Source organism: Emydura macquarii, unplaced genomic scaffold, assembly GCF_026122565.2.
Source record: "Emydura macquarii macquarii isolate MOO-44397 ecotype Brisbane River unplaced genomic scaffold, CSIRO-AGI_Emac_v2 contig_691, whole genome shotgun sequence".
NCBI classification, from domain to species: domain Eukaryota; kingdom Metazoa; phylum Chordata; order Testudines; family Chelidae; genus Emydura; species Emydura macquarii.
In genome coordinates this window covers 16239501-16263394 of record NW_027130828.1, presented here as the reverse complement: position 1 = coordinate 16263394, position 23894 = coordinate 16239501, and the positions used below count along the sequence as shown (strand labels likewise).

General features: G+C 48.9%; 1 protein-coding gene across 2 annotated transcripts in view; it reads right to left on the bottom strand.

The window, feature by feature from the left end:
• The window catches only part of WHRN (whirlin), a 98184-nt gene that overhangs the window by 56267 nt on the left and 18023 nt on the right, over window positions 1-23894 (bottom strand). Inside the window, exons 1-3 of one of the 2 annotated variants that reach the window (XR_010918620.1) lie at window positions 19835-20179; window positions 17432-17647; window positions 16579-17026 (exon numbers count right to left, since the gene is read on the bottom strand). Coding sequence is in view for 1 of the 2 variants with exons in the window: in XM_067542160.1 (XP_067398261.1) it covers window positions 870-995; window positions 17432-17647 (342 nt within the window). In the remaining variant the exon portion in view is untranslated. Of the gene's footprint in view, window positions 1-869; window positions 996-16578; window positions 17027-17431; window positions 17648-19834; window positions 20180-23894 lie in introns of those variants that run through there. The other variant, XM_067542160.1, reaches the window with a different exon arrangement.

The window sequence follows — 23894 nt, the reverse complement described above, 5'->3', positions numbered from 1 at the left end:
ATGACCTGGGTCAGGGAGTCCTTTGAATGAAGCAGAAACAAGGGTTTGCCTTCTGCTATCTCAACAGCGAGCATGCGCCAAACCCTGGGCATGAGAGCAACTCAGCTACAGAGAGAATGCCAGTGGAGGTGCTGTAACAGATCCTCCAACACTCCTTGCATCTCTCAGTCAGCCCCGAAGCAGGAGTAGGTCCTAACCGCAAGGGAATTGAATGTGGAGAAGTAGATGCAAGTCACGTCAGGTTAGGCTGCCTGCAGACACGCATTTGCCACCTGTGGTTCCGATCACTGATGGAGAGCACTCTTGCTAACCTCACTGAAGCTGAAGGAAACCAGCCCAGACATGGTGTCATGCCTGCTGCTGGTATAGCGCGCGCAGCCTCCCCGCATCACTGCAGCTGACACAGACTCCCAAGGACGTACTTAGAGTAAGGAATTGAAAACCCCAGCTCCAAAGAGCTAGCGATGACAGGTTTCTGATCAGACTGGGGGGCACCAGTCACTTTAATGAAGAAGTCTCTTCTTTTACAACCTGGGGCGGTGGTGGAGTAGGTGAACACTTGCTTTTCCTTCCAGACGCCTGGCTTTCATTGCAGCCTAGGATTGCTATGCTGGGGTCACTCTCCGCTCTGCTCCTGGTGGAGAGATTTCCGGCCAGACTGAAAACAAGGCCGCACTGATTGCCATGTGGCGTGTATAGTGCAGAATGGAGGTGCAGCCTGCTCTGGAGGGGCTGGATGTGTTCACTGCGTACAGTGCTTCCCCCTCACCCCCACGGCAGCACTTCCAGAGGGTTTTAAGAGCCCAGTGTAAAAAAAAAATCATCCTGTAAACAGTTAACCACCCCCCACTTCCACGTTCGTTTCTCACCTTCAGGCCGGTGCTTTCTGCTTCCGAGCCCTTATCCACCCCGGTGATATAAATGCCCAGCGCATATTCTGCTCCTCCTCGGATCATGAGGCCCAAGGACTTCCCTTCGTTCAGCACCAGGTTCACCTGTGGAGAGGGAGAGCTGTTATTTATGTAGCTCTACAGACATGCCCAGTTCTTTATAGGTGCCGGGAAGGCACTGCCCGTACCCCAGGTCTCTGACAACATGGTGCCCAATCTCTGGCCATCCAGGCCCTACATCATGGCGTAAGGCAGACTGTGTTAAGAAGACAGCGTGTACTTAGAATCAAAGGAGCCAGCTGATTATGAACTGAAAATGTGCTCCTTGTGCAGGGCGTGAATCAGCCCCATTGCAATGAGGAGGACGACAGGGGGCAACACCTCGTCAACTGCCTCCAGACACCTCCCCGGCAGCCCCAAGCGTGGCTCTGGTGTGATGCAGGAGCAGTGGGAGCGGCTGCTGTCCTCCCCTGCTACAGCAGCTCTGTCCTCCCCACCTGGCTGCCTGTTGCATTGCAAGGGAGGGAAGCGAGCAGCAGTTCTAGCTGTTCAAGCGAGTTGTTCTTTTGGTGACTTTCCTGCCACACTAGCAGAGCCCCACGGAGAGCAGGATGGTGAGGGACTGGCTTCCAGGTGTAGGGAAATAGCTGAAGTATTGGCTATGGGCCCGTGCCATACTTGTGTGTGTGATTATGACAAACAAAAATAGCAAAAAGAAGAAAGGTCTCTCAAACCCGGAGCAAAGAATCAATATCATATTTTACAGCCATTTAGACCCAAACTATTTCATTATTAAGGACAAAGAGTAATATAACAAAAACAATCTTTGACTGGTTAAAGCAATTTGCCTGTACAGTTATGTATCAATGGTCATTTTATTATTCAGCCCTGGTTTGGAGTTCTTTGTAATGTAAGATCATAAACCGATCACCAGAATTATTCCCTTACAGAGAAAGAGAAGCAGAAGAGAAAGAAAAGGATCAAAAGAAAAGCCTGAAAGGTAAGTGAAAGAGGGTAGGAGAGGAATGAACTGACAGAGATGAGAGGGAGAAAAGGGGGTGAGAGGGAAGGGATAAATTGGAAAGATGGGAGGGGACTAGAGTCTTGGGGAGCACAGCCAAAAAACAGGGGAGTTTACCCAAGAAGCAAGTTAATTGATTTTTCCAATACTTCCAAAAATAGGGACCATTTATCCATAAATGTATCTTGCTTGTTTCTATCGCAAAATGTTAGTCGTTCCATTGCCACCGGGATCCCCAAGTCAGAGCATCATTCTTCAATATGTCGGTGCACTTTGGACTTCCTCCACTGATTTAGACCCTCCAAGATTGAGATGTTTGGCTCTGATCAGAGTCTACCCAACCGCAGTTTCTTGAAGGATTTCAGTTCCCAGGATGGACTGGCTAGACCTAGGATGGAGTGGCCAGCCTGCTGTTCAACCGTAGTGGAGAGAAAGTAATTGGCCCACAAAGTTACCTCTGTCCGGAAAAGGCCGATCAGAAGGCAATCCCCTAGCGTGCGGTGTGAGTTCGCACCTGCCGCACTGCAGCACCAGCCTGGGTCAGACCTGGCTGCTCTGGATCTGAAAAGTTGCTATGGAATCCAGAACATCTTCCACTCCTGGGTCAATGAGAACCACAAAGCTGTACATCAGAACACATCTGATTCCACTGAACGTTGGTAAGGAAGTCTGAGAGCTCCTGTTCCCATTTCCTTCTAACATTGTTGCTACTAATTGACAGGTTGCTTGATGGGTGGGAATTCAGGCTGGCTAGATAGATAGCGTAACATTTTCAGAAAGCCCCAAAGGTCAGTGGGGCCAGTGCTGCAAAGATATCCTGCCCAAACTGATGTTGCGGAGCATGTCTAAGTTTAAGGTATTGCTGTTCCTTCTTTGGGTCCAGCTGGAATTTCTCCCTAAGGTGAGGAAAAGGCACCAAGGAATCAATTGATGCTCAAAATCCCTTTCGGAATCCAGCCGGACCACAGAACAGGTCTACGGGCAATTAAGCTTTTGGAGATACCCCAAACTGAAGACTGGATGCAGGGCCCAAGCATACTTTTTTCAGGCCCAGTACAAATTTGTAACACAAGCCCCCTCCCACACGCATCCCTATGGGGGTTGCAGCCTGGTCCGGGCTACCCAGGGCCTCTGGGACCCGGTAAAGTATACCCTTTCCCCCCCCCCCCCCCATGTGGGGGTCCTGACCAGATGTAATAAAGGATGACATTGAAACTTAGAAGGAACCAGATACCAGGCTTTCCTAGCGCCCACAACTGTGACAGATTTCTCCTCAGGGAAACAGGAGAAGTCTGAGTTTAGGACTGTGGCTAGTGGTAGTGGGGCTACGATTTCCTCCATCATGCACAGCCAGGCTGGGGATCGTGGGTGTCAGAGGGTCAGCCACTGTGTTGCCAGGCTCAGAAGTGAGGCTATATAGTAAAGCCTAAGGTTGGGCCGACCAAACCCTCCTGGTTTAAAAGGCAGCTTCCTTTTGTCAAAGGATAATCTGGGCTTGTTGCCCACATGCCACAAAGCCTTTAAAATGCTGTTAATTCTGGAAAAAACCAACGGGGGAATATGAACTGGCATGGAGCTCAGGACAAACAGAAGTCTCAGGAGGACATTCAACTTTAATATAACAACTCAGCCCTAAGGGATAAAGGGAGGCCCTGCCATCCATGTAAACCCACAGATAGCAGTGGGATAAAAGGACTGAGATTAATTTTGACTATTTTTTTTATGTTCCTTAAAAAAAAAAAAAAAAAAAAAAAAAGAAGAGGATTCCCAGGTACCTGGTTCGCACCTGCTGCCAGCAAAAAGTGTTACCTAAGAAGGTGACATCATGCACCCTTCTAGAGATACTGAGAGCCTCTGACGTGTGCCAAGCCATTTGGCTCCCCGAGATTTTCCCAACTAACTCAAGAGTTTGTATAATATACTGGGGATGGTCTGAAGGGCTTTGCTGATGAATAAAAGTCAATCAGCATATAGGCATATTTTGTCTCTGGAGGCTCTATTTTTATCCCTGGTTTCTCCTAACACTCTCCTTTGTGCTGCCAGAGGCAATACGACCAAATCAAGCAGGACTGGGACCAGCCCTGACTGCTACCACGGTGGACTGCTACCACCTCAGCTGACATAAATCGGTGCAGCTCCATTGCCTTTGATGGAGCTATGCCAATTCACAACAGCACAGAATCTGTTCCATTGCCATGTTCCTTTGTAAACATGAGTTTACATGGTTATAGATGAGTTACACGCTTTTCTACGGATGATGAACTAGACTGAGATTTCTCTCTTCCCTTTATGCCAGCACGCAGCCTAGGAGTCAGACAGGAGCAACAGCTACAAAGATGCTCCAGGTGATCTCTTCTTCCAGATTCATGAAGTAAAGGAACAGCGGGATGAAGAGACATCCCGGCAGTACACACAGTGGGGAGGGTGCCTGGAGCCGCGGGGGGCCGGAGGGGGGGGGGGACTGCAATTATTTTACTAAGGAAAAGGGATTGGAGTAGGAAGGGAGGAAAATCAGTTCCTCTTTGAGCCCAATCCTGCAAGCCTCACTTAGGCAAAGCTGCCCCTGATTTCAAAGGGTGCAAGCAACGGTTTTGTTTCTAAAGCACAGGAGGGCGGCATTGGGCTTTGGGGTCTATTCCCAGCTCTCCCACAGAGCTCCCCACCAGGCAATTCTGGGTGCGCCATTTGAGCCACCTCAATGTATTTCAAGTCAAACAAGCGTTCTTGTAGGGACAGATTTTCCGAAGGCTCAGTACCCCCAGTTAGAGCCAGAATGTCAGAAGTGCCCAGGGGCACGTGGTGTTCTGAGCTTTTAAAACCTGGCTCATCACATTTGCTACATTCCTTCCGGGCCTACATCCCCTGACCTGGTCCTGGTAGTCAACGGTATGCACCTGTGTGAGACATCACAAGGAAATTAACTCTGTGTCCGCTCAAGAACAAGCAAAGGCTTCAGGATCCCCCTGCACATAAGTGTGTTATTATCACTAATTAATAGTACAAACGCAGCCCATCCTGCTCAGGGCAGCTGGCACATCTGCTGCCGACAGGTGGTAAATATTTTCCACAGACATCTGGCCGCAAAGTTATCAGGCAAAGGTAGGGCTGGCATTTTTTCCCGACGTAGGCAGACGCTTTAGATCGTGAAGCTGCTTTTATGTGGTTTACAGTTATCACCCTCTTCCCCCACAGCCTCCCATATAACCATTCCTTCAGGTTTCCCTGGACTCTTCTGCTCTAAAGGCTTGTCTATACAGGAAAATTAATCTGAATTAACTAAATCTGGGAATTAAAAATGGATCAGTAAAGCCACATTAAGCCCTTGTATACATACTCTCATTCAGAATTAAAGTGGCCTTAAATCGGTTTAGTTTCCTGAGTGTCCCAATATAGAGAAGCTTAAAGTCCTGCAGGAAGATTGCTTATTGGAAAGGGTTTAGTAGAAGACAGGAGGCCAGGTCTATGCTACAAAATGTTGTTGATGTAGATATGGCAGCCGGGGTGTGAGAAAACCACACTCCCTACCCAACATAGCTATGCTGGCAGAACCCTCAGTGTACACGCAGCTATGCTGACAGAAGAGTCATTCTGGGAGGTAGTATCACTATGTGGGCAGAAAAACTCCTTCTCTTGGTACATGCAGCGTCTACACTGGGGTCTCTGCCAGGATAGCTATACTGGCAGAGCATCTGTAAGATAGATGAGGCCAGGGGAAGGGGGAGCAAAGTGGAATTCTTCTCATTGTTTAGATAGCAATAATTCCTGCAGAGTGCTGGATGCTTTCCAGATGCAGAGCAAGACAGGTCATTCCCTGAGAGCAAACAATCTGAGATAGGGGTTCTCAACGCAGGAATGGCAAACAGATGTCAGGAAAGAAATGTTTCTTGTCCTGGGAGAATTTTCAAGATTTCAGACTTTTTTCTCATCCCAAATCAGGATGAAAAATCAAAATCTTGAACGTTTTTGTGAACCGACAAATTGAAAAAAAAAATCAGTTCAGGTCAAAGTGTTTTGTTTTGATCATTTCAAAATTTTCCATTTCAATTTCAATCCCCTCCGCCCCCCATTTTAAGATCTTTTTAGTCTAAATTTACCAGAAAAACCAAAACATTCCTGTTCAAGATCACATAGCACCACCTGCTCCCACCTGCAACAATATAACATGCCTGTGGCAACTACTTACAGGGGAAAGCAACATTAGGGACGTATATCTGATGTATTTCAGAGCAGTTTGGCAGCTGGAAAGGAAAGGAAGACCCAGCACTAGAGCTGGAATTTTCGGAAGAGCTCAGGACCCACAACTGGGGCCTTTGAACATGTGGCCAGTCCCAGCCACTTCACCGTGGCCTCACGACAGCCGTGCAAGCCGCCCCTTTCAGTGTCTCCCTTCCAGGGACTCCTTCAATAAATGTCACAGATATTATTGCCTCTTTCTCCTAGGGGCATAAAACAGAAAACAACACTCAGCCCGGGGGCTTCTTTTTGCCCCCACGTCTACTCTCTGCAGCTCCTCCTTTCCTTAGCACACCACTCTCAGTCCTACCGGGCTGGAGTCTTTCCTTACTCCTGTGGAGTCTGCTTTCCTTCCATCCAAAATAACGTCTCCTCAACTCCATGCATTTACCCCCTGCTCACTCCCAGCAATCTCCGATCTCCCTGAGCACCCCCAGCAGTATCCTACTGCTCTTTATCGGGAAGCAGGTGTTCCCTGCTCAGGAGTACCTCCTTAGTAACCAGGGTTTCCTGGCCCCAGGGCTCTAGCCCGTAAGGGGCAAACCACCCTATTGCAGGGCTGGATTTTTAAGGTGGCTCAGCACACTGGTTGCACGTTGGGTGCTGAGCTCTTGTGAAAATCTGACCTCACGTGACTAGACAGCTCATAAAGAAGCACCAGCAACGGCTCTGCAGAGCACCCGTGGGCGTAGGAAACGCGGGAAATACTACACTCTGATATGTAGACTAAGGGCCTGATCTGCAGCTTGCTACGAACAGCGAGGGTCTGTCCGTTGACTTGGTGGGCTTTGGATTAGGCCATAAGTGACTGAGGCGAGGATTAGGTGCTTGTCCTGTTAGTTACATGTTTGGTTGCTACTTTTCTATTCCAAAAAGTAATAGAAGCTGCTGTAATGTGTAAGCACTATATGTCCTTTAGGGCTAACACAGGCTAAGCAAGTTGGGGATCCCTTGCTTATGCTTAGAAATATTGACCTCTCCAAATTCCAAGCAGCACAGTGATCTATTCCTTCTGGTCAGGGATTTTTATTCTCTTCCCCCAGAGCTGAAGTTGTGATGGGACAAGCATTTGTGTGGGTCCTGTCTTCATGGGTGAGGGAAAAGCAAAGTCTTTTGTCCCCTGATGTTTAACAATGGTTAGTCTGGGTCTGTGGGCCTTCTTTTGTTGGGTAGGACAGGACACCTCTTGTGGTAAATGAGTATTTCACGCTTGGCAAAGCTTCTCCCTTCACTGTGGGGGCTTCCAGTTTCATAGCAAACATTTTTATAGTTATAAAGCAAATACTTAAATCTCACCTTATCAAATGGGAGGCAGATTAGCGCTCGCAGCAACTCACAAGCCTTTCATAAAGTCCAAACACTCAACACACTCTGATAAACATAACACCCGTTTTAACACTGCTAACACACAGGTGAGCCAGGCTGGCATTTGTCAGTGTTCAGTGAGGCCTGGGGGCCTTGGCATGAGCAGGCACCAGGTCTGCCAGTGTCACAGGCAATTGCCAATTGGTGTCTCAGCAGTGGGGCAGAAATTCCAACTGAGGACTATTCATTGCATTGTATAAGCTGGATCCAAAGGCAGCTTCACTTTTATTAACTGGTTTTACAGCTGCTTTGCAGGCCTGCTAATGTGCCATTGTCACCCATGCACGTTTTTATGGGACTGCCAGCAGCCAATCAGATAATGACATGATGCACATTAATGGACTCTGCAGAGACATGATGCTCCGTATTCTCTTCAGCCTTGTACTTCCACACCTGTTGTTCCCTTTTATCAGGGCTGGCTTGTAGAAGAGAGGGGAGAAGGCTGCTAAGATGACTTCACGCTGTAATATGGACATTGTTAACCTTATCAGGGGTGATGAGAAAGAATGAGATAGGAAGACTTCCTAACCACCACATCCTATTCATTCATGCTGTCTGCATTCCATGGATTAGCTACAACCATGAAGGCTGGGGAGTCGCACACACAAGAAACTAGCCAGCGAAGGCCTCCTCTTCTCCATTCTTCCAAAAAGTTTAAATTAATTGGTTTAACCCCTTCATTGCTCTTAGGGACACAAGGTACTGAAAACAATTGTAGGGTTACATAGTCATGAGAGACTTGTGGCAGGCCTTCTGCCCTTCATGTTAGACAGTAGGACAGACAAAAAAATTTCTTGTCAAAACATGGGATTTTGGTTTTGTGGGGAAAAAAGCTGTTTTAGACCAATTAAGCTGATTTTGGACAGGAGATTTTTTTCTGTTTAGTCTGTTTTGAATTGAATTTAGTTGTGTATGGTTTTATAAAACTGAAAAATATCTGATTTAAGCTTTTTAAAATCCTTTTCCGTCTTTCCCCTTTATCCTTTTTTTTTTTTTTTTTTTGGGGGGGGGGGGGAGAGGGGGCAGGGACTGTAATAAAATGAATTCTATTTAGCATTCCCTTCCCCACACACATTTTTACTCTCTCTTTTCTTTCTCTTCACTAACTTTTCAAGTCTTCTTTAAACGTTGGAAGAGTTACAGAGTGGGAAAATGAAAAACAAAACTAACTCAGCATTGTTACAGATGAGTACAATTCTATTCTGCTCTATATAGGTTCTTCTATCACAAGGGCTTTCCAACTGTCCATTAAGCAACAGGATTAATATCTGCTATGTGTTTATTTGCTCACCCTCTTCCCCAGGAGAGAAGTTCATGAAGTGGAGTGTCTTGTTTTGGTAGAGTTAATTTTTTTAAAATATGTTTTAAACATACACTCAGGCCACCCCTCTGTGACAGAAGATCTGGAGTGCTACAAAGCTGAAACAATGGTGCAGGAAAAAGAATAGCCTCATAACAATACCAGCAAACAACTGTAGGGGGTGACAAATCCCCATGGTCTATGGCTGTTGGGTACCTCCCAGTCAGACACACATTCATAGGAGACCTTCGGTGTCTGGAATACCTGCTTCCATTTTGGTAGGCTGTTGGATTTTTTGGGAGGAGGGGTTATTTTTAGTACACATGCTGCTATGTATTTAGAGAAGACAAGGTCAAAGAAAGCTTAAAGTAATCAATGGCACTTTTCATGTGCTTGAAGTTAAGCACCTGCTTAAATACCTGGCTAAATGGGTGGCTCAAGGAGTGAAAATAACTGAACTCAGGACACCGGCAATTAAAGAATGCAAGGCCTGCTACGCATTATGAGCCTGAATGACTGTATAAAAAACCAAGCACTCCTTAAACATAAACAGCTGCTGGCAGTCACAGAAGGCTGGGATGGCGAGAACTTAATTGCATTTCTTAATCAGCTAATACCTAAGGCTCTCAAGATAAACCCTGAAGAAGACCCAATTTACATTAAACTGCAGGGTGCCGAGGAGAGCTTCGACTGGCAGTGGGGAACAAAAGAAAACAATCACGTTGATAGCGCCTGACTTATTGACAAAATGCTGTAGCCAAGAAATGAAAAGGGATCGAGTATATAAAGGAGTGGATCTATTTCTTCTACCATTTGGGACCAGTAGCCAGGCAGAAAGGAGGAGGAATACACTCCAGCCGCTGAGCATGGAGACAGCTTATTACACATTAGTACTTATTGTGCTAAATGAAGAATGAAATACAGCGATAAAAGCTACTGGCTTTGAGATAGGAAGTCAAAGCTTTGCTGGAAAAGGTTGAGAGAGATTTTATGCAGGAACCTCTCACCTCGTAGGGCTTGATCCTACACCACTGAAATCAATGGAACTTTTGCCACTGAATTATATGGGAGCTGGATCAGACCCCTTAAGAAGCAAAAAAGTTGAGGTTCTTCTCAGAAGGCCCAGCTTGGGGTGGGACAGGTGGTTCCCAACCATCTGCGCTCTCCAAATCCTGGACTACTTCAGGGGCCAAAACCACCCTGCATAAATTAGAGCAACCCCAAGGCTGTTCTAATATACCACAGCCTTCCTAGGCCCGCCCTGCAGTTTGAAGTAGAGCAAAAATCTCCACAGTCGAGCGTACTACAGACACTCACGTGTCTCACTCCCACCTCCAGCTCCTCCTCCGCACTGCGGCTAGCCAGGGCCCCTTTGCAGCACAGTGTTGGCTTCTGTGTGCTGCTGGAGTGCACGTAGGGGGCAGGACAGGGCAGGGGACAAAATCTGTCCCTGAATTATTTGCCTCCACTTTTATTTTCATTTCACTCCCGGGGTTGGGAGCAGTTGGGTGTTTTGGGTAGAACTGGTTTTATTTATCTTCAGGTTTTTATATGGTCACTTATCACCAGACTATCAAAGTGTCTTCCATATAAAATTAACAGTAACAACAGGCCCTGATGAATGGACTTCATGGACCCTCTGGGCACTTTTCCCTTCTGGAGGTCAAAACTCTTGCTGGGAGGATTTTAAGATTTTATTAATTTCCTCTTTTCGGTTGGGCTAGAAAGAGGTGGCAAGGTTGTGTCATCCTTAGGTGTGTGCAGGTACATTTTTGTTGGTTACCATCACAGAAGTTTAAATTCTGTAGGCTGTACACCATCCCACATAAAACACTTCACATAAGCTCAATGGTGCTGGGCAAAGTTTTTCTATTAAAATTTTCATCCAAATGTTGACAAAAAAGGAAATACTTTGATGAAGTTTATGCTACATCCTTCCCCCTGATTTTTCAGCCAGCTCTGCTGCTAACTATAATCTCAGGGCCCACAGAGTCCCCTTTTGAAGTGTGGGGGAAGGTACAGATTTACCCCTGCCTGACCCTTCTCTTCGCCTTTCAGGTGTCCCCTACCAGCAGTCTGAATCTCTGAAACTGGTGAGCCCTACCACCAACCCCCTCCACATTTGAGTGAGTGGCATTGTGACCTGGTGCATAAGATTGCAGCATCACTCAGGTTTGGTCCAGCAAAAAGTGGTCAGGCCATAGCCCAGGTGGTCTCCCAGCTCTGGGGCTGTGGGTCTGAGTGATAAACAATATTATGACTTGATATTATAGGGACACACTCATTTTGAATTGTACGATCATTGCCACAACTAAATACACAGATGTAGGCTCCTAACATGGTCTTAGCGTTACCTGCGTGAGAAGCCACAAGTGAGTATAGTGGGGCTACTCCCACGGGTGAAATTAAGTATGTCTAGGCATTAGTAGGATCACACCCATAGTTAACACTGCAACTTTCCTCTTCTCCCAAGCAAGGATGGAGAAACTGAAAACGCCATCACAGCATCCTCAATAAGGAATAAGTCTTAGGTCGATACTGGTGGGGTTTTTTTTGTTTGGTTTATGCAATTATCTGTGGATGGATTCGCTATCTTTTAGAAAAGCATTTGCAGGCAGGACTTATTCCATACTAGATCAATTCTGCATGTGACTGTGTGTTCTAATTTTAAAGTATCATATTGCTGCTGTTATCTTGATGACATTCCTGCTAAAATACAATAAAGTTTAAAGAGACAGATAAGGTCCCATTCCCCTCTCAGTTACCCCAGGGCAACTCCACTGACTTTAACTTTAACATGCTGATTTACACCAGCATAAGTGAGTAGAGGATCAGGCTCATCCACTTAGTATCTAATCAAATACACATTACAGTTGGGTGGGCAAAATTCAGGTCTGAGAAATGCAAATGTAAGGAAGAACTGAAAAACCAAAAATTAATCGTACTCAAATTCTGCACACTTGCTTCCCTCTAGTAATGACACTAGTGAAAGCATTAGTGTCTTGAACATTATTATTAGCGCTAGTTAAAAAAAAAAAAAAAAAAAAAGTCACTGGAAGCAGCCCTCAAGGTACTGAAACACAGAGACCTGATGCAGGCACCACTCCTCAATGTTGATATTCAGCCCTCTTGGTTCTGCACAAATCATCCAGACGACTTCAGTCTTTTCTTCACTCATTTTGAGGCCATAGTTTTTTAGTTCCCTGCTCCAGATACCAATTGCTTGGACCAAATCTTCCTCACTAGCACCACTAGCTCAATGTTGTCTGCATAAATCAACTTCATACCACCTTCCATTTGTATTTGCTTACTTGGGAAGTCCACCACAATCATGAATGGTAATGGACAAAATGCTAATCCCTGATGGAGCCCAACCTTTACCACAAAACCCTGTTACACCAAAGGGCATCTGCACCTGTGTCATGGAACCGCCCTACAAACCCATCACCATCTGGGCAAGGTCCTTCGGCATCCCATAGACACTAGCTGTCACCTAGGTACTTTGTCCAATCTTTCTCCAACCACTATTTGGATGAATGCAACTGTTTCATGCAGCAGGACAGCAACTTAATTCCTCTGTAGTTTGAACGATCGTATATATCACCTTTTTGTTTGCATATTGGTACCAGTATGGACCTTCTCCATTCTCTTGGGATTTTCTTCCCTTTTCAAACTAGGTACAGGACTCGTGTGACCCAACACATATCAAACTCTCTCAAGGATTTGATCATTTCTTCTGTGACTGTCCGGACCGGTTGCTTTTCTGGGTGCCATCTTCAGCAATGCGGCCTTGACATCTGCCTCCGACAGGTCATGAAAAGCTGGTTCACACGATGGTAATGTAGCACACGAAGGGTTCTCCTCATTAAGCGGACCCTCATAGTATTCTTGCCAACATGGATGTACTAGCAGCTTGCTCACTGCATCCTTTACGAATGGAACGTCCGCTCCGTCTTCCTTTTGTTTTTTGTCCGAGCCACCATTTATGTTTTCTTTTTGGCAAGTTGAGGGCAGTTGAACAACTCACCCTACGGCTTCTCTAAAGCTGGGTTCCTTGCCTTCCTGACAGCAACACAATTGGCACAAATGTGGCCACGCCCACCCACAAAAACCTTCCTTCTCCATACCTTTGGCCCCCAGCATGCCCTCACCTTTCTATTCCTTCTCTCTCTCTGTCACACACACACCCCTGCCTCTCCCCAAACAAATTGGTTACACTGCTCACACATACCCCAATGGCAGCAGTCTCCATTTCAAGCCTGCTTTATAATGAATGCTTTCACCTACAGATAAGTGAGCTTGTTAAATAATGCTACCGACAACTTCCTGCCAGGCACGCAGAACAGCACGGTCAGGGAAGAAAGCTGGCTGGGAACATTTCAGCCCCATGACAAGGTCCCTGCTCTGACCTTGAGTTTAACCTTGCAAGAGTTGAAAACATCATATTAACTACAGTAGCATCACTATTATATTTAGCTACACCCCCTTCCTCCCCAGTCAACCTTTGGATTTGCGTTGTTTCTGTCCCCAGCTCGAAGGCTGAATTCAGCTCTCTGAACGGTTACTCTCTTCCAAATGCCACTCACCCAAATGTCTGAACATTTATTCCCAGACATTCAGACTGATTAGAAACGGAAGGGAGGGAAAAAATGTCCCTAACCCTTTCCAAGGATTTTCAAGCTGGCTGGACATCAGACACCGCCCGGGGCCTCCTGTCACTCCTGAATGGTGGTCCTGAGCTATTCAAGGACATGGTGCATTTACATGACAAGTCTAATCAGGGCAACCACCTTCAGAACGGCTGTATGGAAAGCAGAGGCACGGCGTGGGTTAGGGCCTGATCCGGAGGGGAACTGCTGAAAGCCAGTGGCTTCCGGGTGCTTAGTAGCTTTCAGGATGAGGTCCTGTCATTGGGGCATGTTTTGATGTGCTCTTTGGTGCGTGCTAAATCTAGGTAAAATGACTTGGATCATTCATCCCTCGAGGGGCCCCCTTGGACAAATGACATCCCAGAAAAGCCTTCCCAAATTCTCTTGTGCGTTACAGTGCCGTCTTCAGTCATTAACTGGCAGCGCTCGGTACCTCTGTCAGCAGCCTGCTGGGCAGCACTGCGTAAAATAAAGGTTCCAGTATCCAAGAGCTTTCTTCTGCTCTACACACTGAGGAGGCTTCAGGAGGTGATTTTTTTTTTTGCCTCGCCCAGAGGCCAGCGTAACATACACTCCATCCCCTGCACAAGGATGCTAAAGAGCGTTAGAATTAAATGGTTGGCTACCAAGGCAGGCACTGAAAAAAAAATCAAGCAAGTATTGGGAGGAAAAAGGGAGGAGGGAGCCCACCCCGTCTCCCAGCACTGTTAGCCTGCAGCCTCCCCCAGCAGCGGGCCAGGCTCAGAGGCAGCAGGGGTGGACATGTGCATTCACACTGATGGAAGGAGAGAGAGACATGAGAGGCAGGAGGAGAGTGACAGGCATGAGAAACACTTTCCAACCTTCAGCTTCAAAGAGCCTCTGCCAACCCCCTGGATACACATCATAGCGGCACAAAGCAGGGAGCAGGGACGCAACCAAACCAGTCTCCCAGCACGATGGCTGGTTTTCAATTCTCCTCACAGGAAAATAATGGCCTCTCTCTTGTGGCCGGCCTGAATATTTCAATGAAGCCAAACATCTTGTCCCTTCATGTGTTTTTCTACCTGACCACCAGGAGACGTGCTAGCTCACAGGTCCCTCTTCAGCTACGTCAGGCCGTACTCACAGCCTCTTGGGCGAGCAGTCCAGGAGCCTGGAGCAATCAAGAAGCAACCTCAGCGTGAGCGGTTAGAGGCACGTCGAAGCACAAGCAGTTTGGCTCCTCTGGGAAGTTGGTGCTCAGCTCCCCGCAGTGCTGCTGTGATGGTAGGTTTCTACGGGCATGTTTACACTGCAAAGAAAAACCCGAGCACCGAGTCAGAGCCTGGGTCAATGGACTCAGGCTTGTGGGGCTAGGGCTGAGGGGCTAAAAATAGCAGCATAGACAATCCCCTTTGGGCTGGTGCCTAGTCACCAAGACCCTCCCCAGTAACCAGGTTTCAGAGCCCAGGTTCCAGCTAAAGCAGGAACATCTGCACTGCTATTTTTAGCTTCACTGCCCGAAGCAGTTGACTTGGGCTCCGAGACTCAGCTCCGTGGGTTTTTCTTTGCAGCGTAGACAAAGCCTTAGAGTTTCTCCACATATAATGGTGCTTTCACAGATTCAATACCCCTGCCTGATTCCAGAGTGAATGGGGTCCCCCATGCACTGACACAGATAGAGAGATAGTCCTATCTGATAGAAAGATACTCGTCTGTTTGTCCATCCATCCACCCACTTATATGATGAGGGACATCATAGAATCATAGAGTTGGAAGGGACCTCAGGAGGTCATCTAGTCCAACCCCTGCTCAAAGCAGGACTAACCTCAGCTATATCATCCCAGCCAGGGCTTTGTCAAACCTCAGCTTAAAAATCGCTAAAGATTCCGCCACTTCCCTAGGTAACCCATTCCAGTGCTTCACCACCCTCCTAGTGAAAAGCTTTTTCCTAATGTCCAACCTAGACCTCCCCCACTGCAACTTGAGACCATTGCTCCTTGTTCTGTCATCTGCCACCACTGAGAACAGCCTCGCTCCATCCTCCCTGGAATCCCCTTTCAGGTAGTTAAGGGCTGCTATCAAATCCCCCCTCACTCTTCTCTTTTGCAGACTAAACAAGCCTAGTTCCTTCAGCCTCTCCTCATAAGTCCTGTGCTCCAGCCCCCTCATCATTTTTGTTGCCCTCCGCTGGACTCTCTCCAACTTGTCCACATCCTTTTTGTAGAGTGGGGCCCAAAACTGGACACAATACTCCAAATGCGGCCACACCAATGCTGAATAGAGGGAAATAATCACATCCCTCAATCTGCTGGCAGTGCTCCTACCAATGCAGCCTAACATGCTATTAGTCTTCTTGGCAACCAGGGCACACTGCTGACTCATATCCAGCTTCTTATCCACTGTAACCCCCAGAGCCTTTTCTGCAGAACTGCTGCCTAGCCCGTCAGTCCCCAGTCATAACTCAGCCACTAAACACTCATTTTTATGGCATCAAAAAAAAAAATTAAGGCAAAACCAAGCTGAGCTGATACAAAAACATGAGAGTCGGGGTTTGGCGGAGAAGAGTGTTTTTTTCCCTGGGGAACGTCCGGGAGATGCATGAGAGGGGAAGAGAAGTGAAGGAGCAAAATGGATGAAAGAAGAAAGGAAATATGATTAAGTGAGAGAAAAAGGAAACATACAAAAGGTATAAAAGAGGAAAGGAATAAATCAATCTCTCCCCCCCTCGGCTCCCCAGCTCATGCATGCACACAGCTGAATTTTAGACACTAACCCCCTTTTTGGGAATTATGGTGAACTTAAGTAATAAATGACAAGCCTTTGCTTGGCCTGTTCCTAGACTCTTCTATGTCCTCAGTTCCCTCTCCAAGAGCCATGACCCTGGATGAGAGCTATGAGCCTCCCCTGATCTAGTTGCCATATGAATCAGCCAAATAAGCCTGCTTCTCTCTGCAGAGTCCTATACCCAGACCACCCGTCAGAGGAGAAAAGCTGATGAGAGGCCAAGGACCTATGTTTGAAGAGAGAAAGCTTGATGTTTTTACTCTGGTTTTTTCCATCTTTTATGCCGGCAACACTGAAGCCAACCCTCCTCCCCACCCAGAGTAAGGTTTCAGGACTTGGCCCAAAATTAAATGGTGAAATTCAGGAATGATCTGAAATGGAGGGAAAGAAGCAATAAGAGAAAATCTTTTTGCTATACAGCCTTCAGAAGAGCCATGCCCCAAACCACCACAAGAGAGGCCAACATGGGCTTTTAGGGTTTTTTTTTTTTTTTTGGGGCACATTAATCAGATTCATTTATTGACATCAAAGTAAAAGTTAACGATCAGCCTGGGAAACATCACAGAAATGGGTTCTGGTCTGATCAGCAGCTTCCCAGCTGCAAGCGTCACTGACAGTCCTATTTGCATCTGAAAGAGCCTTGTTTTTGTCTGGAGTTCAGGAAAGGTGTTGGCGCTTTGATGTTCAAAACAAAGGACCACTGATTCAAAAAATCTATAAGAAGGGCCCCATTTCCTGTTCAGTTCTATTTACCTGGTTATATTTCATCAGGACCTTGCTGGCTTCATCCCCATTCAGATCTGCAGGACATTACAGAGACCTAGGAGATGGAGCTGAAACTAAAATCCCGATAGGAAAAAAAACACCCTCCAAGAGGTTTTCTGGGCATCACACGGTGAGTCCAGAGAACAAAGCTGTGTTTGAGGGACAGATACGAGAGCTGGGGGCTCTCTTCTCCATTGCCTGACCCGTTTTGCAGGCATTTGCATCATTGTAAAGTGAACACAGGACATTTTGGAAGCATTTGGCACTATGCAAGGTGCAGGGCAATGGCAGACCAGTTCCAATACGAGCTGGGATGGCATAGGAACTAGAGAAGCAAAGGGCCAGCCATTGTTCTGGTAAGAACCGATGGAGGATGGAATGGCAGAGAGGAGGGGTCTTGCACTTACATGGCAACAGAAGATGAGCTCCCAGGGCTTTGATTTTCTCTCCCATCACTCACCTTTTTCTCATCCCCCTCTTGCAGAAGCTGCAGGTGGCTCCTCTTTTCGCTGTCCTTCCGCAGGGAGCTGCTCTGGTGCTGCGGCAGGCCCATGGGCGGGGACGCACTCCTCCCCTGGGGATCCACCCAGGTGTAAATGTGATTGGTGACGTAACCCCCAGGGATCCGCCCCACCGAATGCACCGACAGGTTCAGCTTCTTGGAGCCTTTCAGAGCCTGAGAGACAGTCCGGGAGAAAAAGGAAATTAATTCCAGAGCAAAATGGAAATAACAGCAACTAATGCTAATGGATCGATAACGTCAAATCTTTGCGTTTCTATGAAATCATTCGTCAGGTGATCTCAAAGCACTTTGCAAACATGGATGGAGCAAGGCTCACAAATCCACGAAACTGGTACAGGACTCCCTGTACCCTCTGCTGAAATGCAGCCACTTCTGGGGTAGATCAGAGCACCTGTTAACAGCCCACATCATCCCTATAGGACAAGCAGCGGGAGTGTATAACCATTTGAAACTGCAGCTGGATCAGAGAGACGCATGTTAGAAAGTTGGTAGGACACTGGAGTTAGTTACCCTAATTCTTATGCAAAGCACCATGGGATTGTGAATGATCTCACCGGGGCAGACATATTCTGTCTAACGGCAGGTACCACATGGGTCTCCTGAGTTGCAGGCAAGTGCCCTAACCACTGGACCATCCTTCTTCTGCAATATTTGGATCCAGATCTACTGTATGCTCTAGCCGTATCGGAGAAGCGGCCACACACCATCTGTTCCCCACAGTTACACTAGGCAGGATACAAATCTCCACATCTCCAGGCATTAGCCAACTTCTAAAACACGGGGTTAGGAAGCAGCTTCTCTGACAGGCAAGTCATTCCACACTAGAGCACTAGGGGTTTTCTTGCCCCTTCCTCTGACGCAGTTGGCTCTGGTCTCCGTCAGAGCCAGGCTCCCAGAGCAGAGGGACCCAGGGCCTGCTCATCCCAAATTGCCAGCTCCAGCCTCACCTGTCCGGAGGAGTCTGCATCTCAACAGCATGACTCCTGCAGTCATTCGGCACCCGGGCAGTCTCTACTGCTCAGGCTAGGAATGACCCAGGTCTGGAACCTGAGCAGTTTCTCCTCCATAAGAAAAGAAGGAGAGGTCAGGATCGGCCTACGTCATCAACAGGGAGTGGTGCTCGTGGAAACCTACCCTGCCTCTGCCCAGTCCATTGAAGGCAATGGGAAAGATACCCGTTGACTCCAAGGGGCTTTGGATCAGGCCCATGAGGGGGAACCTCAGTCACCAGGGCTGCTCTTTTCCATAACCGTCTCAAGCACAAATGGTCAAAACACCACGTCCAACAATTACATGCTTATCATTAAAAACCTCCACCACCCCCTGCCCACCGCCAGGGGTCCTGCACATCCAGCTGGGCCTTGTGCCAGGTGCCCCCTCTGGCTCGCACGGCAAAGGGCTGACGCCTGTTTTGTAGTGAAATTTCATTTAATAAACTTGTGGGGAGCTCTCCCTGGGGAGACCAGAGCTAGACCAGCTGCTCACAGGACTCAGGATGGGAGGGAGGCTGCTTTGCCGGTTTAACATACATCTGGCAGTGGGGCAGAGAGGGCGGATGCTCGCCTTGAATGGGGGGCAGAGGGTGCGTGCCAAGGAGGCCACACTGCAGCAGGGACTGGGGCTGTGGCTAGAGCAGGGCTGGGGGCAGCCGGTGGGGCAGGCGTTTGCCTTGGCGCCAGACACACAGCAGACGGAGGGTGGCAGGGGCAGGCCAGCTGTTGCTGCATGGTGACCTGCGCTCCCTTGCTTGGGGAACCAGAGCAGCTGCCTGGCCAGCTCCCTGCTTTCACACATCTGGCAGCAGCTCCCCCCGGCGGGGTAAGAGCCCTCCCCCCCTTTCCCTCAAATGACACAGCTCCACTCGGCTGCCCAGCCTGGCTCCAGCCCCCACCTCCAGAGGCAGAGTCGGGGGAGGCAGGGGCACAGGCTACCCCTGCCTCCCCCCTTTCCCAATACAGAGGGCATATTGCAGGGGAAGAAACATAGATCAGCCCCTCCCCCCATATTTCCATGTCTGGGACACTAGCCCCCCCTCGCCATCCTCCTGGTTCTGCCTCCCCTGTTTGGGGCCCAGTCTCCTGTTAAAACTAACTGGAGTCCCATGGCGGGGGAGACTTGCCAAGAGGCAGCTGGTGCTGGCTGCTCTCAGATCCAAGATCAGCTGGACCCCTGCGTTGACCAGAGGTGGCAGTTCCTGTGCTCTCCCTGCAAGCAGATCCCTGCCCCCCCGTCAGCTGCTGTCAGAGAGGCAGCAGGGGTGGGGGGGAGCCAGGGGGACCAGCACACCACCAATTCCATGGTTCACAGGCTGCACCACTTGTAGCCGTTTGGCTGCGTTACCTCCGTCCCGCGAGGCTCGCAGCAAGCGTAAGGGAGGTGTCACTGCTGCACCCCGGCTCCAGACACGCACTGCCATGCCCAGCCCCACTGAAGGAGGGTTATTCCTTTAGCGCAAAGGTTAACCAAACAGCCAAAAGACATCTGAAGTCAGTACCCGGCCCCGGGCGTCACCTGTCACAGGGGCCTCTTACATTCCATCTCCTTGCATCTTCCTAGCCTCCACCAGCCCTGCTCCCCCTCGCAGCAGCCGCCAGCCCAGGGTTATTTCCCTAGTTGCCCCCTTGCTCCACTCCTATGTAGCCTGTGCTACGCAGAGCTCAGTCTAGCTCAGTCCTTCCTCCCAGGGCTCAGCCTGCCATATCCTCCTCTCACCTGTCTACGAACAGCCCTTTCTAGACCCAGGTGTCGCCCAACCCTCTTTAATTAGGCAAATTAGGCTCACCTGCTCCAGTCCAGGAGCCCTGGGCTCAGTCTGGCCACAGAGACCAGCTGCTTTGTGACAGGAGGTCTTTATAAGCAATCGGCTCTCTCCAATTAATTGCAGTGACTTTTAAAGCTTACGGTCCATGCAGGGGCTGCACCCCCCACCACCTATTGAGAGAGCTGCAGCACCAAACGTGAACCCACACTGGCTTTGCCTTAGCTGGGAATGCTTTCCCAGAGTGGAAATCAAGCAAATCTCCAGGCAGCCCCCCAGAGCAAGGAATTTGATTTTATGAGGCTGTGAATGTAATCAACGATAACACCCAGCACCTCTATAGCATTGTACAAGCATTAGCTAATTAATATAGCTTGTTAGCTCATCTTGGAATGATCAGCTGGTTAACATCCAAGCTGAGAGACCAAGAGCATGTCTACGCTGCAAAAAAAAAAAAAAAAACCCAACCCCCAGCGACAAGTCTCAGAGCCCAGGCTAACTGTCTCAGATTTGTGCTATGGGGCTAAAAATAGCTGTGTAGAAGTCTCTGCTTGGTATGGAGCCCAGGCTCCAGATATGCCACTTTCCCCCTCTACTATCCAGGAACAAGGCTCTGAAACCAGCAAGCCCCAGATGGGGGATGGAGGCCGCGGTAACATACAACAAAAGACTCACACTGGGAAGGAGAGCATGGAAAACCCCATAGCACTCAGTCTACAGTGACAGGCAGCAGTATAAAAATGCTTAGACAGCAGCCTAAAACCGAGACTGGAACAGATTGTCAATCATTTCTTTAACCAATCTATAAAATGTAATACAGAATTAGTGCCCTGCTATCAAATCCTAGAGAGTGGGTCAAAACAACCTACAGAAATGGTCGTGTTCTCTATTAAATGCTATATAGAGTTTTAGAGCAATTTCTGTTGAACCCTATTACATTTCTGTATTCCACAGAACACTGTTCACGTCAGCAGACACGACAAGCCATGGTGGGCAAAGGCTTTTCCTTGAAGAGCACCGTACCAAATAATCCAAAATAAATGCAAAAGAGCAGGAAAAGAAGCAGAAGTGGCTTTGTCTAGTGGAGAGTCAGCCAGGTTAGGAGACCCGTGTTCTGTTCCCTGCTCTGCTGTGTGACTGTGGGCTAATGGCTCTCCCCCCTGTTTTTCCCTCACGCCTTTGTCTGGTTTATCTATTAGAGTGTAAACTCATAGGGTGTGTCTACACTGCATTGTAAACCCAGGTCTGTGGAACTCGGGCTTGTGGATTCTACGCAGGAAAAAAATAAAAAAATAACCCACAGCAGCGAGTTTCAGAGCCTGTGTCTACAGACGTGGGCTCGTGTTACAGCTCCACATGTAGACGTTCTGGCTCAGGCTGGAGTGGGGGTTCTGAAACCCACCCTCCTCCCTTGGCCTCCTTCCTTGAGTTCCAGGGCGAGCCAGAACGCCTACATGACTCTTTAGCTCTCTAGCGCGAGCCCGACTCTGTGGACCCTGACTCCAAGACGCACTGCTGCGGGGGTTATTTTGCTGTGTAGACATACCGGCTCTTTCCAAGCCTGTGTCTGAGCATCCACACTGCACTGTAAACCTGGGATTACAGTTGCTGGACCTGGGTCTCCCCGTCGTGCTAATATATACTCACTGCACTACACAGACCTTCTGACTCGGGTCTGCAGCTTGAGCAGAGTCCACACTGCAACATGACAGGGCTTGGGCTGGAGTCACAGCAGGACTAGCAGGGTCGTAGGACCTCGGTCGTGAGTCCTCGCTGACCTGAATCAGACTGATTTGTGTGTAGACAGAAGGGGGGGCTTGGGCTCAAACCAGAGTCAGAGCACGGGCTTAGTGTGCAGTGTAGATACATCCTTAGGGGCAGGGATTGCCTCTTAGTCAGTGTTCATACAGCTCTTTGCACACGTGTTTCCACAGAGCCGAGAGCAATGGGGCCTTGATCTTGGTTTCTAGGTGCTACTGTTACTTAATGTTAATAAACAGACAACTCCCTTCCTGAGGGTCAGCCCAGACTGTGCGGCCCACCCTTCCCAAATACATTCTTCTCCCTCTGTCTCCTAAACAGCACTGAGGGTCAAGTTGTCCCTCACCGCACCCAGAATTAGCACAAGATGATGCAGGGATTAATTCTTCCATCAGCTGTGTAATGGAAGAGGCCGCTGAGTTGGAGTTAACCCCTGATTTGCCATGCGGCAGGACATACCTGGTAAGGGTGAGGTCTGAGACAAACTGGGTTTGCTTGAGAAAGCTTTGCCAGGCATCGGCATGACCTCGCTCAGGTTCCCAATGTCACCAGGCCTGGCCTTGGTCTGACACAAGCCCGTACAGCCATGACTTTGCACCATATTTAGGAGATAAAAACGCAAGACAAGGCAGCCCTTCCAAAGAGGGCGGAGGGACCGGGGAGAGAGCCTGGGGGAGGAACAAGCGTGGCCATTGCTGGTGGGAGGAGGTGAGCAGAGGGATGACCGTTCCATCTCAGCTAAATGTCAGCCTCTGACAGAGTGGGAACGCCAGGGGAGCTGCTCTGGGAAAGCGCAGTAAACAGGCTGAGTGGCCGGAGATTTACAAGGTACTTTTAAGGTCCCCCTGGTGTTCCCCTGACAGTCCTGGCAGGGAACTGGAATCTCAATTAACGGCGAGATGTTTTATGTATGAAGCTGGCAGTAGAGACCCTGGGAGGCTGGGGAAGTGAATGCATAGCCCTGCGTGGCAGCAGCCGGCTGGGCCGGGTCTCTTAGGCAGCAAGGCTTGGGAATGGAGGTGTGGTCTGTCAGCGGGCCACTGCAGGCTGCTGCTAACGCCAGTGTGGCTCTCCCAGAGGAACAGGATATGGCGGCTGTGGAGCCTGTCACTGGGGCCAAGCTGAGACAAGCACCGGACCTCAGGGTGCCTCAAGCCACCTTTGGCCTTCCTTATTCTGGGGCCTAGGGCTGCCCTACCTTGGACCTTGCTGCTCGTGGCCACGAGGGGCTGTTGGGGCTGCCGAGAAGATAGCATAGCGGTTCACTGGCCAGGCCTGTGGTTCCTCAGGAACGGCTCGGACTCACGCCCGCTGCCAGGGGCGAGGACCTGTTGTGTGATCTCCATAGGGACTCTCCCTACATTGGGGGGGATTCCCTGGGGTCTGGCTCGGCCAGGCCTCAAGCCCTTTGCACCAGTAGAGTTGGCATGAAGGGACTGAGGGTCAACCGCCTGCCTGGCTGGTACAGCGCACACCCCACCAGAGGGGTCCCCTGCAACTGCAGCAGTCCAGTGCTAAGGGACCCTTACACAAATGCCCTTCGTGGACCAGCAGAGGGACAGTTATACAGCCCCACCTGGCCTGGCCTAAAACCAGCACCACAGTTCATAGGAAGGGGGTAGGGGTCTGGAAGTGAGAGGATGGCACATTTTAAGGGGATTGGAACTGAAATTTTAGTGGATCCTGTCCTCTTTCATCTCTATTTTATTCTCTCACACAACCGCCCCTGTGAAGTAAAGCAGCGCTGTGATCCCTATTTTACAGACGGAGAACTGAGGCACAGGGTAGATTAAGTGACTTGCCCATGGTCACACCAACAGTCTGAGGCAGAGCAGGAATTGAACCCAAGAATGAGCTGGAAGTAATCACGCAGATGCACAA